The sequence below is a fragment of the Oryctolagus cuniculus genome, chromosome 1, assembly GCF_964237555.1.
Source record: "Oryctolagus cuniculus chromosome 1, mOryCun1.1, whole genome shotgun sequence".
Taxonomy (NCBI): Eukaryota; Metazoa; Chordata; class Mammalia; order Lagomorpha; family Leporidae; genus Oryctolagus; species Oryctolagus cuniculus.
The window spans coordinates 178,259,219-178,278,988 of record NC_091432.1 but is presented as its reverse complement, the minus strand read 5'-3'; the positions used below and the strand labels follow the sequence as shown (position 1 = coordinate 178,278,988).

Below are 19,770 nucleotides of genomic sequence, written 5' to 3'. Positions count from 1 at the left end.
CCCTTGCTCCACTTTTTACTCAGCTCCCTGCTAATGCACCAAGGAAGGCAGCAGAAGATGGCCAAGTACTTGGGCTCTGCCACCCATGTGGGAAATGTGGATGGAGTTTCAGCCTCCTGACTTCAGCTTAGCTGAGTCCCAACTATTGCGATCATTTGGGGAGTGAACCAGCGAATGAACTATCTCTTTCTCTATGTCTCTCCCTCTCCCTCTGTAACTCTTTCAAATAAATAAATATATCTTTAAAAAGCAGGGAGGCTGGGTGTGTGTGTGTGTGTGTGTGTGTGTGTGTGGCATAACAGGTAAAGCTGCCGCCTGCAGTGCCAGCATCCTATATGGAGCCAGATAGAATCCTGGCTGCTCCACTTCCGATCCAGCTCTCTGTTATGGCCTGGGAAAGCAGAAGATGGCCCAGATGCTTGGGCCCCTGCACCCTTGTGGTAGACCCCGAAGAAGCTCCAGGCTCCTGGCTCCAGATTGGCCCAGCTTCAGCAGTTGTGGCCATTTGGGGACTGATCCAGAGGATGGAAGACCTCTCTCTCTCTCTCTGCCTCTGTCTCTCTGCAATTCTGCCTTTCAAATAAAGAAGTAATTCTTTTAAAAAAGGGGGGGAGGGTCACTATTAAAACTATAGGCCAGTGTCCCATAGGAAAATCAATGCAATAATCCCACAGAATACTAGCAAGCCAAATTCAGCAGTATACACTACAACCAAATGAGGTCTATCCTTGGAAAGCAAGGGCAATTTCACATTAGCAAACCAATCATTTGAATACACCACACTGACAGAATACTTGGAAAAACAACCATATCATCATCTCAACTGCTGCAGAAAAACATTTGATAAAATCTTACACCCTTTCCTAAAAAAAAAAAAACAAAAACAAAAACAAACAAACAAACAAACAAAAAAACACCTAAATAAACTCAACAACAGAAAGGAACTTCCTCAGTATGATAATGGCCATGTATGAAAGAAAGCGACAACTAACATCATATTAACTGGTCAAAGCCTGAAACTCCCCCCCGGCCCCGTGTGTTAGTATCAGGAGCAGGATGTGATCGATCAACAGCAACATATCAACAGTACTGGAAATTCTAGCCAGAGTGGTAAGAAAGGAAGAAGGAAGAAGAGAGGGCAAATTGGAAAGGAAGAAATAAAATTATCTCTACTTGCATATGACATGATCTAGTAAGTACAAAATCCTAAAGAGTCCATGCACACACAAAAAAGGTTAGAGCTAATCAATAAGTGTAGTAAAGTTGAAGGATACAAAATTAATACACAAAAATGAAATGGAGTTCCAGGTTCCTGGTTTCAGCCTAGGTGAGCCCTAGCTGTTGGGATAGAGACTCAGTGGATGAAGATCTCTCTTTAATCTTAAAAATAGATGTATATTGGTGAAAGAAATGAAAGAAAATCTAAATAAATGAAAATATATGTCTCTTGCTCATGACTGAAAGATTTAATATTCTTAAGATGTCAATACTCCCCAAAGTGGTCTCCAGAATCAATGCAATCCTATCAAAATTCCAATAGTCTTTTTTTTTTTTTTTTACAAAAATAGAAAAACCACCATGCTAAAATTCATATGAAATTTCAAGAGACTCTGCATAGTCAAAAAAAAAAATCTTGAAAAATGAAGTTGGGGAATTCACTTTTTCTGATTTCAGAAGTTACTACAAATCTAAACCTACTGTAATTAAAACAGGGCTGTTATGGAACTGAACAGAAGAAATTGTATAGTCAATCAACTTTTGGCAAAGGTGCCAAGATCATTCAATAGGGAAAGGATAGTCTTTTCAACAAGTGATGCTAAGAAAAATATCTACATGTGAAAGGATGAAGCGGAAGTCTTACATCAGACATACAAGGGTACTCCAAAAAAATTCATGGAGGGGTGGGCATATAAACTGCCAGTTAAGATGCCTCTGTCAAGACACACGTATTTCAAACAACAGTACCTGGGTTTGATACCCGTCTCCAGCTCCTGATTCTAGTTTCTTGATAATGCAAACACTGAGAAGCAGCAGTGATGGCTCAAGTGATTGGGTTCCTGCCACCCTCGTGGGAGATCTGGATTGAGTTTTTGGGTCCTGACTTTGGCTTGGCCCAGTATTGGCCATTGCAGGCATTTGGGGAGTTAACCAGCAGGTGACAGCTCTGTTTATACATCTTTCTCTCTCAAATGAACAAGTAAAAATTAGTATTAAAGTTCATGTAGGAGCCAGCGCTGTGGCGCAGCGGGTAAACGCCCTGGCCTGAAGCGCTGGCATCCCATATGGGCGCCAGTTTTAGTCCTGACTGCTCCACTTCTGATCCAGCTCTCTGCTATGGCCTGAGAAAGCAGTGGAGGATGGCCCAAATCCTTGGGCCCCTGCACCCACATGAGAAGACCCAGAAGAAGCTTCCGGCTCTTGATCGGCTGCAGCCAATTGGGGAGTGAACCATTCAGATGGAAGACCTCTCTTTCTTCCTCCCTTCCTCACTCCCTCCCTCTCCCACTCCCCACCTCTGCCTCTCCTCTCTCTGTGTAACTCTTTCAAATAAAATAAATAAATCTTTAAAAAAAAAAAGTTAATGGAAAAGCCCTATTATGAAAAACTATACATGGATGTTAAATATTTTTGCACCACAGAAAAACCTTTTTTAAGGTTTCTCAGAAATAATTTTATTGTAAAAAAGGCAAACAAACCAGAACAGTTAACTGTTGTTATCTAAAATGACAGATATCCAACATGCTTTTATATTGAAACGATGTAAGAATCTGGAATTTTTAAAGAACTAGTTAGTATTAATTTTAATAATTACTGATACTTTTATACAGTTATATTCCTATCTCATGCATTTCATTTAAAACAAACGTCTCAGCATATAACAAATACTGTTGATTAGCTAGGAAAAATGCAAGAAAAACATTTAACTGGAAATTTTTGTTGACTTTAATTCAGCTAAGAATAATTCCTTGCATATATGCTTTAAAATATTTTACCTCAGTGGGGAAAAAAAGATAACTGTTATTTTAGATACTTCTAACTTTCATGTATTTGCTGCTCTGGGGAGAGAAAATGTACAGCTCTCTCCGGTAATATGTGCTTCAGGATTACAACTCGTCAACAAAAGGCAAATGCCCCAAGTTTCCATCTGCTGCCACTGACTTCTACCCACAAACTTCTTGGCAGTATTTATGGCATCATCAGCCACCAAGTCAGTCTGCTCAGGGACTGTGGATTCTGACGCCTAAGAATCAGCAGCTAGAGCCTGACTCAGCTTCATCCAGGAAACCCTCAGAAGATACCAGTGACATTACGTATTCAGCTTTCAGCTTGTTCTTGGCAGCTGGAACATCTATATCGGGCAGGTTTCCTGGAGCAATTAGTTTTACCTGGTTAAAGGGAGCTGCAGTAATAACTACAGCAGCAGCTGCTAAGGAGATACTGTAAATTCGTGAATCTAGAATCTCAGTAACTGGGGTTAAAAGTAGAAACATCAGACGGCTCGTGAACTCCCTTGCAAATGGACTAGTACAGAGGGCTGGTGGCATGGCTGACCCTCTTGACAAGTGGTCCAGCGCTGACGACATGCTAAAGAGAACACTAAATGCATCAGCATGGACAAGACTGTCTCCAGTCTGTTCTTGAATTTCACCCCCACAGTATTTGGCCTTAGCATCAGATAAACCAAGCCCATCCCTCACTACGGAAACCCAGGGACTTGCCTTAGAGCATGAGTCACACCAAATCCAATCAAATCCATTCTTGCACTTGCGTAATGGTTCTAAACATAGTAGTTACTACTCTGATATCATTTTTCCAATTCTACAGTCAGGACAGTACAAGGAACTGGCTGAGGCATTCCTGTAAGCCATAGCAAGCAAATTTTCAATGACTGGAGCCTATGGATGTTGAAAAGCCCCAGCTGTGTCAATCCTTAACTAAGAGACTCAATGGCAGCTACTTCCTTTTTTTTTTTTTTTTTTTTTTTTTTTTGACAGGCAGAGTGGACAGTGAGAGAGAGAGACAGAGAGAAAGGTTTTCCCTTTGCCATTGGTTCACCCTCCAATGGCCGCCACAGCTGGTGCGCTGCGGCCGGCGCACCACGCTGATCCGAAGGCAGGAGCCAGGTACTTCTCCTGGTCTCCCGTGCGGGTGCAGGGCCCACGCACTTGAACCATCCTCCACTGCCTTCCCGGGCCACAGCAGAGAGCTGGACTGGAAGAGGGGCAACCGGGACAGAATCTGGCGCCCTGACCAGGACTAGAACCCAGTGTGCCGGCGCCGCTAGGTGGAGGATTAGCCTAGTGAGCCGTGGTGCAGGCTGCAGCTACTTCCTAACACAAAATTCCAGTGCTATGGTGACAGTGAGCAAGGAATTCATTAGAATATTCATACCAGCCCCAGGCATTCCACACTATATATGCCATGTTTTCCCATGTAGCGGTCAAACTTAATTTACCACCAACCATTTCAATTCTACCTGTTATCTTGAAAGATGACCCACCTTCTAAAGTCCAGCTAGATGTAGACACTACAAATGAGAGGATCCTAAACTGTTGGAGACCTCATGTCTACACCCTGTTTTAATAAACAAGCCAACTTTTTTTAATGCTGATTTATTAATTTGAAAGATAGAAAGAGAAAATCTTCTATCTACTGGCTTACACTCAAATGCCTGAGCCAGGTTGAAGCCATCTGGGTCTCCCACGTGGGTACTTGGGCCATCACCCACTGCCTCCCAGCATGTGCATCAGCAGAAGCTGGATCAGAAAAGTGGAGTAAACAGGACTGAAACCAGGCACTCCAATGTGGGATGTGGGAGCACCGACAGTGACTTATCCTGCTGCACCACAGTGACTGCCCCTCAAACTATCCTTTTTTTGTTTTTAAGATTTACTTAGGGGCCAGTGCTGTTGCATAGCAGGTGAAATCACCACCTGTGGTGCCAGCATCCCAAATGGGTGCCAGTTCCAGGCTTGGGTGTTCCACTTCTGATCCAGCTCTTGCTATGGCCTGGGAAAGCAGCAGAAATGGCCCAAGTCCTTGGGCCCTAGCATCCACATGGGAGACCAGAAGAAGCTCCTGGCTCCAAACTGACTCAGCTCCGGCCATTGTGGATTTTCGGAGAGTGAACCAGCAGATGGAAGATCTCTCTCGCTCTCTCTCTCCCTCTCTCTCCCTCCCTCCCTCCCCCCTTGTCTCTCTGCCTTTCAAATAAAATATATTTACTTATTTGAAGGGAAGAATGAGAGTCTCACACACACACACACACACACACACACAGTCTGATTGATTCCATCTACTGGTTCCCAAATTGACACAATGGGTAGGGTTGGTCCAGACTGAAGGCAGGAGTCCAGCACTCCATCTGGGTCTTCCAGATGAGTAGCAGGAATTCAAGTACTAAGGTCATTCTTCATTGCCTTCCTAGGCATACTAGCTGGGAGCTGGATTAGAAATGGAGCAGCTGGGGCCGGCACTGTGGGTAAAAGCGTCGCCTTCAATGCCAGCATCCCATATGGGCGCCAGTTTGAGTCCTGGAGGCTCCACTTCTGATCCAGCTCTTGCTATGGCCTGGGAAAGCAGCAGAAATGGCCCAAGTCCTTGGGCCCCTGCACCCACATGGGAGACCCAGAAGAAGCTCCTGGCTACAGAACAGCTCAGCTCTGGCTGTTGTGGTCATTTGAGGAGTAAACCAGCGGAACTCTCTCTCTGGCTCTACCTCTCTCTGTAACTCTTTCAAATAAATAAAATAATTCTTAAAAAAAAAAAAAAAAAAAAAAAAAAGCAAAGGTTGGAGGAATGTCCAGGATGTAGAAAAGGGAGAGCAGCAGGGCTCTTTCTGCTTGAGCAATGTAGTCTTCATTAAAAATTCTGACTTAGAGGAGTCTGCACAGTGGCATAGTAGGTTAAACCTCTGACCGCAGGCTGGCATCCCATATGGGCACCAGTTCATGTCCCGGCTGCTCCTCTTCACATCAAGCTCTCTGCTATGGCATAGGAAAGCAGTAGAACATAGCCTAAGTACTTCAGCCCCTCCTCCCATGTGGGAGCCCTGGACGAAGCTCTGGGCTTCAGTCTGGCCCAGACCCAGCCATTGCAGCCATTTGGGGAGTAACTAGTGGATGGAAGGTCTCTCTCTCTCTCTCTGTAACTCTGCCTTTCAAATAAATAAAAAATAAATCTAAAAAAAAACCCCAATATCTGCAGTAAGGGTCTATTATCCAGAATAGACAACTCTTACATCTCAATAAGACAAACAGCTCAATTAAAAAATGGGCAAAGAACTTGAATAGACATTTTTCTTAAAAATAAAAAATAGCCAATAATTAAGTGGCAAGATGCTCACCATGGTTAGCTGTTGGAGAAATGCAAGTATAAACCACAATAGGACACCACTTCATTCGCACCCACTAGGATGGCTATTTTTTAAAACAATAACAAAAAATAAATATTGAAAAGGATATGGAGAAATTAAAAGCTTCATATATTGCTGATGTGAATGGAAAATGAATGGTGCAGCTGCAGTGGAAAACAGTTCGGTATTTCCTCAGTATTTAAAATATAGTATTACCATATGACTTAGCAATTCCACTTCTTGGTATAATATATAACCAAAAGAATTGTAAACAAGGACTCAAACAGATACTTACACATCAATAGGCTCAAAAGCATTATTTAAAATAGCCAAAAGGTAGAAACAACCCAAATGTCCATCAACAGATGAATAGATAACATACAATACAGTATTATTAAACAGGAATGAAGTTAAAGAAGAATGAAATCCTGATACATGATGTAACATGGATGAACCTTTAAAGCATTATAATATACACAAAAGGGCAAATATTGTTACGGTTCTACTTATGTGAGGCATCTAGAATAGGCAAATTCACAGAGAGAAATAGTAGAATAGAGGTTAGCAGGCTCTGCAAGAGGAGACTAAAGAGTGACTGCTGGGGCTGGGGCTGTGGTGGAGTAGGTTAAGCCTCCGCCTGCAGCGCAGGTATCCCATATGTGCACCAGTTCACATCCCAGCTGCTCCTCATCTGATCCAGCTCTCTGCTATGGCCTGGGGAAGCATTAGAAGATGGCCCAGGTCCTTGGGTCCCTGCACCCATGTGGGAGACCCGGAGGAAGCTCCTGGCTCCTGGCTTTCGATCGGCTCTGCTCTGCTCATTGCAGCCATTTGGGGAGTGAACCAGCAGATGAAGACCTTTCTCTCTGTCTCTCCATCTCAAATAATTAAATTAAAAAAATCTAAAAAATAAATAAAAGAATATGAAAGTGGTTGAACCAAAATGAGGAGCAGAATAAAAAGATCAGAAGTAGGGTGATGAAAAGGCAGAAATTTCACCTGAGAACAAGGCCAAACTAAAAATAAAATAAAAACCGGTACAGGCAGAGAGCTGAAAGGTATGTAAACCTAGGAGTTCTGCGGTTCTTTTCTCTCACTAGTCCCCAGCCCCAAAGAAGTTTCCCTAGTTTGTTTTCAACTAATACCCAAAGCTAAGCTATGTAAAGCCACCATACAGTCATCACTAACAGTCAGCAACGAACAGCTCACTGGTTCATGGGAAAAGGGTCAAAGAGCTGAGAATCTCACCATCTCATAAGCGAATGTTTCTTGTCGGCAGGCGCGATCTATGGTTATGGTTTCTTCCCGATGTTCCAAGAACCTCTTTCTAATCCTGTTGTAGATAAAAGAAAATAAAATAAAAAATCAAAGTTCAACATTCTTTACTGGGATTGCAAAAAACATCTTTAATTTTTATTTTGAACTAAATTTAAACTTCAAGTGGCAAAAACAGTACAGGGTTCCCTTATATCTCTTTCCCAGCCTCCCCTAAATTAAACCTTATATAACCCTAGAATTACCGAGAACAGGAAAACAACATTAATATTATAACATATATAATAATTAATCAACATTACTATATTATATCACTATAATATTATGTTATTATTATAATTATTATTAGACCCTTTTCAAATTTCACACAATTTTAAATGTCATTTCTTTTGTTCTATTCCAGATTCCTATACAGGATCCCCCATTGTATCTGTCATTTTTCCTTGATTCCCTCCAGTCTGTTATAGTTCCTCAGACTCTCCTGTCTTTCATGATCTTGACACTTTTGAAGAGCCCTTCAATGTGGATTTGACTGCTGTTTGCTCATCACTGGAGTAAACTTGGCAATCTGGGCAAGAATAAACATGAAGAATGATGTAATCAGAGTTCACATACCAGAAGGTCCATGATGGAAATATGTCATTTTACTGACGTCCACCTTGGTCAAGTTCCCTCTGCCAGGTCCCTCCACTAGACACTTCCTTTGCTTTAATTTCACCAAGGAATTTTAGCATTCATCACTAGATGTCGTCTACAACATTTGTTACTGTAGTACACCTGTAATGGTAATTTTGCATTTTCCATTTCCCTCCTTCTACATTTATCCATTGGGAATTCTTTTAGGAGGAAGACCTGTCCCTCTCCTCCCATTTATTTCATCATAATTAGTACCAACTTATAGAAATTTACTTTATTCAAAGGATTAAAACCCAACACAATAATCACTTCGTTGCTGAAGTTATTCAGCTTTGGTCATGATGAACCCTCTCAGATTGGCTCCTGTTGTTTCAACAAGTTCTGATGCTTATTTTATGCACTTCTTTACTTTCTGACACTACAAAATGTTCAAGGCCCATCCTGTTATTTTCTTGTCTTGGTCCTGGAATCAATCACTTCTTCTAGGAGTGCAGATCCTTTATTGGTTTAGAGGCCAGGATCTGAGTGCCAGGCATTTTCATTGTTACTGGGATAACTGTTGGGCCTCTGAACTGAGACAGGCAGGAAACAAATGTATGTGTATGATCCTGTGCATATATGTACAAATGTGTGTACTTCTGGATTTTTATACTTTATATTTAAAACCATGAGTTTATACTGATACTTTTGATGGCAAATTAAAACCACAGGATTCATTTTAGTCTTAAACCTTTCCTTGTTTACAACTTCTTTCTCCACAAGTGAGAAGGCCAGCTCTCATTACTGACATATTAACATTTGTTCAATTCTAATAAATAGTTACAGAATTGCTGACCTATACCCTTATAAGAAAACTGGTAAAAATTAAGAACATTTCTCTTTGTCTCCAGCCTTATATTATATCAAAATATACTTTTATATATAGACTTGAGTCTTAATTCCTTTTCCTCAACATCTTCAGTGTTAGCTTTCATTTATAATGCAATCAGGCTCATCTGTTAAGTTTTTGTTTTTTATTTTGGTTCCCTTTTTTTTTTTTTTAAATTTATTTTATTTATTTGAAAGACAGAGTCACACGGAGAAGTAGAGACAGAGAGAGGGGTCTTCTAACCACTGGTTCACTAAATGGCTGCAACAGCCAGAGCTGGGCCGATCCAAAGCCAGGAGCTTCTTCCTGGTCTCCCATGGGAGTGCAAGGGCCCAGGGACTTGGGCCATTGTCCACTGCTTTCCCCAAATGGCCACAAGAGCCTGAGCTGAGCTGATATGAAGCTAGGAGCTAGGAGCTTCTTCTGGGTCTCACACATGGGTGCAGGGGCCCAAGGGTTTGGGGCATCTTCCACTGCTTTCCCAGGCCATAGCAGAAAGTTAGATCAGAAGTGAAGCAGCTGGGAACTCGAACCAGTGCCTATATGGGAAGCCAGCACTGCAGATCGGGGCTTTAACCTGCTGTGCCACTCCCCGACTTGTTTTTTTTGTTTGTTTGTTTTGTTTGTTTTTGACAGGCAGAGTGGACAGTGAGAGAGAGAGAGAGACAGAGAGAAAGGTCTTCCTTTTGCTGTTGGTTCACCCTCCAATGGCCGCTGTGGCTGGCACGCTGCGGCCAGCACACCGCGCTGATCCGAAGGCAGGAGCCAGGTGCTTTTCCTGGTTTCCCATAGAGTGCAGGGCCCAAGCACTTGGGCCATCCTCCACTGCACTCTCGGGCCACAGCAGAGAGCTGGCCTGGAAGAGCAACCGGGTCAGAATCCGGCGCCCCGACCGGGACTAGAACCTGATATGCCGGCGCCGCAGGCAGAGGATTAGCCTAGTGAGCCGCGGCGCCGGCCTCCCCTACTTGGTTTTACTGTCTTTTTATTTCTGAGATAAGTGAAAGATGGGTGAAACATGACTATGACTTTAAAAGTCACAAGTGTCACTGTTTCTTTGCCCCCATTTACTTGTTCTAATTCCCTCCTTCTTTACATACCTTTCACATGTAACTGCTGCAGACAACCAATCACTACAACTCTGGGTTCCATTTCTTTTGTTCAAATGAACAGATATTTGTGTATTTTATCTCTTGTACCAGTATAAATTCAATTAGGAGGAAGAAATGGAACAGTAATTTGAACAGAGAAAGCTTAATCTAAGGAATTACTAACTTTAACAGAGGACTGGAGTAATGAAGCATTGTCAAGGAAGAAGTAAAGGGAACCCTAAAGAATAAAGGAAGAGCAGATATAAGGAGCACCCTTCCCCTAAGGCTGAGAAAAAGTTCCCAAGGAAGTCCATTTCTTCCTGCCAAGATTCAAGTCCAGACTTGTTAGGGAGGACATGGCTGTAACAAGGAGGGCAGAGAAGTCACTAAAGTGCTGCATCAGCAGAACTGGCTGAAAGTCCACTCCACAGGGCACCAGCAGAAGTGTTCAGGGAAGTATCAATGTGAGTGCGGGAGGTTGGGAAAGGTGCTGGGCCTTGGGTGCACTGTACTGCAGAAGTCTGGCACAAAGGAAGCTGTGTGCACTGCAGGATCCTGCCGAGCCAGCACACTGGACCAGAAAGCAAAACTCTTCCCAGGTATCCGCAAGATCTCTGCATCCCCCTTTCTGACAACACTTAATAATGTGCCAACTGGCAATAGAAAAACACTTATATTTAAAGGGTCAAGGTCTATTTTAACAGAGCTGGCAAAAGGAATAATCTGTCGAAGAGAGCCAATAAATTACACCCGCCACACCTTATTTCCTACCTAAAAGATAGCACATGCTTAGGAGCTTAGCTTTTTTCACCAACTAGTATCCAGACATCCTGAATATCACTTTTTCATACTTTATTAATTTGCTACAAGATATTCCACTGTGTAGATTTCCCATAAGTAGTGTTCAAAATTATTCTACATAAACAATTTAAGGTATCTGAAATATTTTTCGATCACAATGCTACAACGAATAACCTTTGACGTGTATTTTCAGTATAGTTTGAAAGTCAGATAATGGGTCAAAAGGTAAGAGCAAATGCAGTTGTGTTGGGTACTGCCAAATTCCCCTAGAGGAGAGCTACACCAATCTGCCTCCCCAAGCAACTTCCAAATATGTTTGTTTCCAAAGCTGCATCGATGATGGAATGTGTACTTTTAAAATTTGTACCAATCGGAGAGGCCGGCACTGTGGCGCAGTGAGTTAACGCCCTGGCCTGAGGAACCGGCATCCCATACGGGTGCCAGTTTGAGATCCAGCGGCTCCACTGCCGATCCAGCTCTCTGCTATGGCCTGGAAAGCAGTGGAAGATGGCCCCTGTCCTTGGGCCCCTGTATCTGTGTAGGAGACCCGGAAGAAGCTCCCGGCTCCTAGCTTCAGATTGGCGCAGCTCCAGCTGTTGTGGCCAATTGGGGAGTGAACCATCGGAAGACCTCTTTCTCTCTGTGTAACTCTTTAAAGTAAATAAATAAATATTTTTTTAAAAATTGTACCAATCTGAAAGGTTAAGAAAAGGTATCTTCATGTAGTTTTAACATTCTTACAAGTGTGTTTTGGCTTTCTTTAAATGTTTATGAGCCTTTTTTTTTTTTTTACTTTTGTCTAAATTGCTGGTTTGTGTCTTTTTCCCAGCTTTGGTCTTTGTTCAATTTTTAAGAATTATTCTACATCAGAGGTAATTAGGACTTTGTGGAACACATTATAAATATTTTCTCCAAGTTTGGCAGTTGTCTTTTGACTTTAATAGTGTCTTTAGTCATGCAAACATTTTTAATTTTTAGGTAGTCAATTTCATCATTCGTTTAAAATCACAGTTGGAAAGTCTTTCAGGTGTTACATTTTCTACATTTTGATCCCTAATCTCCTTGGAGCTTATTCTTTTTATTTTTTTTAAAGATTTATTTATTAATTTGAAAATCAGAGTTACAGAAAGAAGGAGAGGCAAAGAAAGAGAGAGAGTTCTTCCATTGGCTGGTTCATTCCCTAACTGGCTGCAATGGCCAGAGCTGCGCCGATCCAAAGCCAGGAGCTTCTTCAAGGTCTCCCACCGGATACAGGGGATCAAGGACTTGGCCCATCCTCCACTGCTTTCCCAGGCCATATCAGAGAGCTGGATCGGAAGTCAAGCAGCCGGGACTGAAACCAGCACCCATATGGGATGCCGGCACTGCAGGCGGCAGCTTTACCTGCTATGCCACAGTGTTGGCCCCGGAGTTTATTCTTACATGTAGTGCCATACTAAAATGTTCATATGTGTTTGACTCTAACTGGACTTTCTAATCTGTTCCACTGGTCTACTTGTTCATGATCCAGTACCTACTGTTTTAATTATAAAGGCTTGGTAGTATATTTTAGTATCTGATAAAATTGCCACTCTATCATAATTTTCCCTCCTAGCTATTCTTGCATGTTTTTCATATGAAATTATTAACTGTCTAACTCCATAAAATAAGAGATAATTCTATTAAAATATTTTTTTGGGCTTATACTTAATTTATGCATTAATTTAGGAAGAACTGATATTGTTATAATGTTTAGTCATCCTATTGAAGAACAGGGAGTAACTTTCAATTTGTTCAAGTCTTCTTCTGAGTCTTTCAGCAGTATTTAAAAATTTTCCTCACATGAGTTTACACATTTCTTGTTAAATCTCATTTCCAAGCACTCAATGTTACTTTGGCTATTGTAAATGGAATTTCCTGTGCCATTATATACTCTAATTATTTACCTTTGTGTATCTAAAAAGATTACTGATTTTTGTATGTCAATTTTGTATCCTACCACTTCACCATATTATTTGCTCTTTTGAGTTAGCATTGATTTCTTTGGGATTTTTCAGCTTAATAGAGAACTTTTCTTTATCTATTCTATGCCAAAGTGCATGGTTAATACCTGTAGGACAATGTTGCAAAATAGTACAGAAAATGGGCACACTTGCCTTGTTCCAGATATTGGCAGAAATACCTGTGCTGCTTCATTATTAAATAAGACACTTTGCAACTCAAGTATATGTATTTTATCATGTTGAATCAATCTCTCTCCAAAATCTGTTTCCTTGAGTATATTTATTTATTTTTTTTATCATGAATGGGTGCTGAATTGTATTAAGGCTTTCTCATCATCTCTGGAAATAATCAAATGAGTTGTCTCATTTTGAACCTTCCATTCCTGAAGTAATTTCCACTTGGCAATTGTGTAGTATCTTTTTATATAAATATGTATTTAAAAAAATTTTTTTTTTTTTTAATTTTTGACAGGCAGAGTGGACAGTGAGAGAGAGAGACAGAGAGAGAAAGGTCTTCCTTTGCCGTTGGTTCACCCTCCAATGGCCGCCGCTGCAGCCGGCGCACCGCGCTGATCCGATGGCAGGAGCCAGGATCCAGGTGCTTTTCCTGGTCTCCCATGGCGGGCAGGGCCCAAGCACCTGGGCCATCCTCCACTGCACTCCCTGGCCATAGCAGAGAGCTGGCCTGGAAGAGGGGCAACCGGGACAGAATCCGGCGCCCCAACCGGGACTAGAACCCGGTGTGCCGGCGCCACAAGGTGGAGGATTAGCCTATTGAGCCACGGCGCCGGCTTTATTTTACTTATTTGAAAGACAGAGTTACAGAGACAGGTAGAGACAGAGAGACAGAGAGACAGAGAGAGAGAGAGAGAGAGATCTTCTTCCCAATGGTTCATTCCCTAAATGGCCACAACGGCCAGAGCTGAGCAGATCTGAAGCCAGGAGCCAGGGCTTCTTCTGGGTCTCTCAAATGGGTGCAGGGGCCCAAGGATTCAGGACATCCTCCGCTGCTTTCCCAGGCAAATTAGCAGAGAGCTGGATCAGAAGTGGAGCAGCCAGAACTTGAACTGGTGCCCATATGGGATGCCAGCACTGCAAGCCAGGGCTTTAAATCGCTGTGCCACAGCACCTCCCCATATAGTATCTTTTTAATACAGTGTTACACTGTTTGCTATTATTTTGTGTTGAGTGATACTGGTATCAAGTTTTCTTTCTATGTACTGTTGCTTTCCAGTTTAAGCATCAGTATCATGTTTGCTTTATTAAAAAAAAACTAAGACACTGGGACTATCTGGTCTTTGAGTGTTTGATAAAATTTTTCTGTGAAACCACCTGGACTTGCAGTTTTTCAGGAACAGTTCCCATCAAATAATTTTCTCTGTTTTCTATGGAAATTATCTAAGTTTTCTAACTCTAATGTGCTTAATTTCAATAATCTGTTTTACCCTAGGAAATTATCTAATTCATCTGTTTCCAAATCTATTTGTATAGAGCAGAGATTACTCTTTAACAATGTTTTCTAATATCAATCATTTATTTATGAAGAACAGAGATAAGTAAACTTTTCCTTAAAAGATCAGATAGTAAATATTTAGGCTGTGGGCAATCTGACCTCTCTCAAAACAATTTAACTTGCCATTGAAGTAAAAAAGAGGCAAAACATATTATATAAATAAAAGGGTGTGGCTATATATAGAAACAGCCAGCCTGGGGGCCAGTTTGCTAATCCTTGGACAAATTTTAAAAATTCATTTCAATGGTGTCAACTCCCATTTTGTCTTAATCAACTGGGCTAAGCTTTTATTTATTTATTTTTTTTAAAGATTTATTTATTTATTTGAAAGGCAGAGTTACACAAAGAGAGGCAGAGAGAGAGAGGTCTTCATTCTGATGGTTCACTCCCTAATCGGCCACAATGGCCGGAGCTGCACCAATCCGAAGCCAGGAGCCTCTTCTGAGTCTCCCATGCTGATGCAGGGGTCCAAGGACATGGACCATCTTCCACTGCTTTCCCAGGCCATAGCAGAGCTGGATCAGAAGTGAAGCAGCGCCCATATTGGATGCTGGCACTTCAGGACAGGGTGTTAACCCGCTGTGCCACAGCGCCAGCCCCCTGTTTTAATTACTTCAAAAGTGTTTTGATTTACTAATTAGACCCATTATTCCCTCATTAATCTCTGCTTTTATTATACTTTATTATTTCCTTTTCTCCTGGTTTACTTGTTTGTCCCTTTTTAGTTTTCTGAGCATTCTCTCACTTTTATTAACAGATATTTAGTGCATTGACTTTTCCTTTAATTACTGCTTAAAATATATTACCTTATGTTCTTTTTTTTTTTTTTTTTTTTTTTTTGACAGGCAGAGTGGACAGTGAGAGAGAGAGACAGAGAGAAAGGTTTTCCTTTGCCGTTGATTCACCCTCCAATGGCCGCTGCGGCCGGCGCATCGCGCTGATCCGAAGGCAGGAGCCAGGTGCTTCTCCTGGTCTCCCATGCAGGTGCAGGGCCCAAGTACTTGGGCCATCCTCCACTGCCCTCCCGGACCATAGCAGAGAGCTGGCCTGGAAGAGGGGCAACCGGGACAGAATCTGGCGCCCCGACCGGGACTAGAACCTGGTGTGCTGGCGCCGCAAGGCGGAGGATTAGCCTATTGAGCCACGGCGCTGGCCTTACCTTATGTTCTACCATGTGTTTTCAATACCCTTTTTAATATTCTGTAATTTCAGAATATATTTCCCCTTTGATCCAGGAGTTAATTACTCAATCAGTAAGTTTTAAAATTTTCAGGTGAAGGGCCTATCTGATTTTTGTGTTTGTTGGTAAACTCCAGGTTTATGTCATTGTAATGAGAGAATATTACTGGTAATATTTCTATTTTTTGGGCATTATTGATGTTCCTTTTGTGATCTAATAGATAATTGTTGTGAACATGCCATATGGTCTCCATTCAGGCTATAAATTTTATGTATATATACCCTCATAAGATATATATTTAAAAACGTTCTTTAGGGCCTAGTTCTATTGGGCCTAGTGATTGATACCAATTAAGATGCCCATGTCCCATATCAGAGTAACTGTTCAATTTTTTTTTTTTATTTGAGAGAGTTATAGACAGTGAGAGAGACAGACAGAAAGGTCTTCCTTCCATTGGTTCACTCCCCAAATGGCTGCTACGGCCGGTGCACTGCGCTAATCCAAAGCAGGAGCCAGGTGCTTCCTCCTGGTCTCCCATGCGGATGCAGGGCCCAAGCACTTGGGCCATCCTCCACTGCACTCCCGGACCACAGCAGAGAGCTGGACTGGAAGAGGAGCAACCGGGACTAGAACCCAGTGCCCATATGGGATGCCGGCGCCACAGGCGGAGGATTAACCAAGTGAGCCACGGTGCCGGCCCCTAAACTGTTCAATTCTTAGCTCTAGGGCCTGACTCTACCTTCCTGCCAATGCAGACCCTAGGAGACAGTGGTGATAGCTCAAATAATCCACTTGCTATCTCCCACATGGAAAATCTGGATTGTATTCCTATCTTCCTGCTTTGGCCTGGTCCCTGTGAATATCTGGGGGAGTGACCCAGCTGATGGGAGCTCTGTCTCACAAACACGTAATTTTCTAAAAAGTGTCCTTTGCTACATCTAATGCTTCGAGGCCTGGGTTCTATTTATCTAGTACCAGAATCACTTCTCTTGCTTTATTTTTCTATTTACCTGATAAACTTTTCTCCAACCCCTTATTTTTAGCCTCTCTGAATCACTATTTTAGATGTGTTTCATCTTGCCAAGGTTTTTGTTTTAGAAGCCAAATTGAAACTTATTTTCTTTAAAGTTTCATCTATCTACTTACCTATCCTCTTCAAAGGCATAGTGACAGAGGGAGAGCGAGTGAGATCTTTTTTCCACTGGTTCAGTCTCCAGGGACCCACAACAGCCAGGGCTGGGCCAGGCCAAAGCCAGGAACCAAGGACTCCATACAGATCTCTCATATGGGTGGTGGGGGCTCAAGCGCTTGAGCTATCATCTGCTGCCTTCCCAGGATGCACATTAGCAGGAAGCTGGATTGGAAGTGGAATAACAGGGAATAAATCCTAGGAACTCTGAGATGGGATGCAAGAGTCTAAAGTGCAGCTTACCATGCCAGGCCACAACACCTGTCCCTGAAACTCCTTTTATTAGGTTACTTAGTCTCAATGCTATCACAGTATCTTCCAATCACACAGATTTTGTCATAATAGCTGTTTTATGTGTATTCTCATATACTTTTTAGAAATTTAGAAACTGGGCAGAGGGGATTGGAATTTCTACTTTTGTTCTAGTCTGGATTATCATCTCATTTTACCTTTTATTATTTAAGGTTCCCCCAGTCCCCAGCACTAAAGCCATCAATGGCTAGCACATTATCCTCTTCTCTCCTCTCCTCTTCTCAGCTGCAATATTAAACTCCATTTCAACACACAGCCACTGTAGTCTCCCACCTTCATCCTTACCTGAATGGTACTTCTGCTGAAACTTTTCTAGTCATCTGCAGAGGCATTAAGCTCATATTCTAGTATATTTCTCAGAAATGGCTAGTAGGTACAGTTACTCAGGATCTTGGATGTTGGAAACTTTTTTTTATAACCTTGATATCTGAGGGACATCTCAGTAGCATATAAAATCCTTATTTCAGACTTCAAGATCTTAAAAACACTGCCTTTTTATGATCTTAATTTGTATGTCACTTTTGTGGTTTAATATTTCTTGGAAGTTTGCCTTTGTAAATTATGTGTTCATTTTGCCTGGAAGCCTTATGATTTTATCTTTATTTCTGAAACCTAATAGTTTTACTAAGATATAATCTCAGAATTGGTAACTCTGGATCAGTTTTCCCCAGTATTTAGCAAGTCCTTTCAATTTGCAGACTTAGGTTTGTTTTCCATTGCTGGAAATTTTTCTTAGATTATATTTTTAATGTTAATTTTTTTCAATTTCTTTATTTTTATTCTTCAGGGACTCTGATAATATAACTATTTTATCTTCTTTGCCTTTCTTCCATTCCTAATGCTTTCCCTAACTCATTTTTTTTATTTAGTTTCCAGTTCTCTTAGATGTTGTCATGCCTTTCTTCATTGCCTCTTATTAAACTTTTTTTTTTAAAAAAGATTTATTTATTTGAAAGAGTTACACAGAGAAAGGAGAGGCAGAAAAAGAGAGAGAGAGGAAGAGAGAGAGGTCTTCCATCTGCTGGTTCACTCCCCCAATTGTCCCCAATAGCCAGAGCTGAGCTGACCCAAGGCCAGGAGCCAGGAACCTCTGGGTATCCCACATGGGTGCAGGGTTGCCCAAGGACTTGGGCCATCTTCTACTGCTTTCCCAGGCCATAGCAGACAGCTAGATTGGAAGTGGAACAGCCGGGTCTCGAACTGGCACCCATATGGGATGCCGGCACATCAGGCCAGGGCATTAACCTGCTGTGCCACAGCGCCAGCCCCACCTCTTATTAAATTTCTACTTGAGTTTATTCTACCTTGCATGTCTCACAATTTTTTTGCTTGTGAGATACTTTTGTGTTATTCTTTCATTTCTTTCCTTTAACCTCCCCTACCCCTTCTTTCTTAATTCTCATTTTTACTGAAAGGCAGAGAGAGATCTTCCATCTATTGCCTAAAACCGCTGGGATGGGACCAGGCTGAAGCCAGGAACCTGGACCTCCATCTAGTTTTCCCAGGTGGATGGCAGGGAACCACAAACCTGAGCCATCACCTGCTGCTTTTCTATGAGTAGGAAGCTGGATTAGAAGCAGAGGTGGGACTCAAACCCAGGAATTCTTGACATGGAATGCAGGTGTCCCAAACCATGTTTTAACTTCTGCACCAAACACCTGCTCTCATCATTTCTTTTTTAATCAATTACTTTTTCGGCTTTAAAGTTTCTAACCTAAGGAATCTCCACACCATTAAATACTTGTGTGAGCATATTCAACAATGTTTGGAGTCCAGGTTTACTTCTGTTTCCTAGTTATTTTCTAGGGGAAGGGAGGTAGTCTCCCAAGCCAATTTGTATGAACAGTTGCTTTCTGATTTTCTTGCAGTAAGTTTTTTTTTTTTTTTGACAGGCAGAGTGGACAGTGAGAGAGAGAGACAGAGAGAAAGGTCTTCCTTTGCCGTTGGTTCACCCTCCAATGGCTGCCGCGGCTGGTGCGCTGCGGCCAGCGCACTGCGCTGATCCGATGGCAGGAGCCAGGTACTTATCTTGACCTCCCATGGGGTGCAGGGCCCAAGTACTTGGGCCATCCTCCACTGCCTTCCCGGACCACAGCAGAGAGCTGGCCTGGAAGAGGGGCAACCGGGACAGAATCCGGCGCCCTGACCGGGACTAGAACCCGGTGTGCCGGCGCCGCTAGGCAGAGGATTAGCCTAGTGAGCAGCAGCACCGGCCAAGAATAAATCTTGAAAAAATCTATCTGTCATCCCAAAAGCTTCAACATTACTTTTTTTTTTTATTTTTTAAGATTTTATATATTTATTTGAGAGGTAGTGTTAGAGAGTAAATAAATAAATAAATAAAAAGATTTATTTTTTATTTATTTGAAAGACGGAGTTACAGAGAGAGGTAGAGACAGAGAGAGAGGCCTTCCATCCGCTGGTTCACTCCCCAGACAGCTGCAACAGCTGGGGCTGCACCCTTCTGCAGCCAGGAGCCAGGAGCTTCTTCTGGGTCTCCCATGTGGGTGCAGGGGCCCAAGGACTTGGGCCATTCTGTACTGCTTTCCCAGGCCATAGCAGAGAGCT

General features: G+C 42.2%; 1 protein-coding gene and 1 pseudogene across 1 annotated transcript in view; both read right to left on the bottom strand.

Annotated features, from left to right (window-relative positions):
* Positions 1-19,770, bottom strand: part of SNAPC3 (small nuclear RNA activating complex polypeptide 3) — a 49,655-nt gene that overhangs the window by 25,513 nt on the left and 4,372 nt on the right. Inside the window, exon 3 of the mRNA XM_002708086.5 lies at positions 7,604-7,688. Coding sequence (XP_002708132.3) covers positions 7,604-7,688 — 85 coding nt within the window. The remainder of the gene's footprint in view (positions 1-7,603; positions 7,689-19,770) is intronic.
* Positions 2,999-4,434, bottom strand: LOC127484784 (cytochrome b-c1 complex subunit 2, mitochondrial pseudogene; annotated as a pseudogene).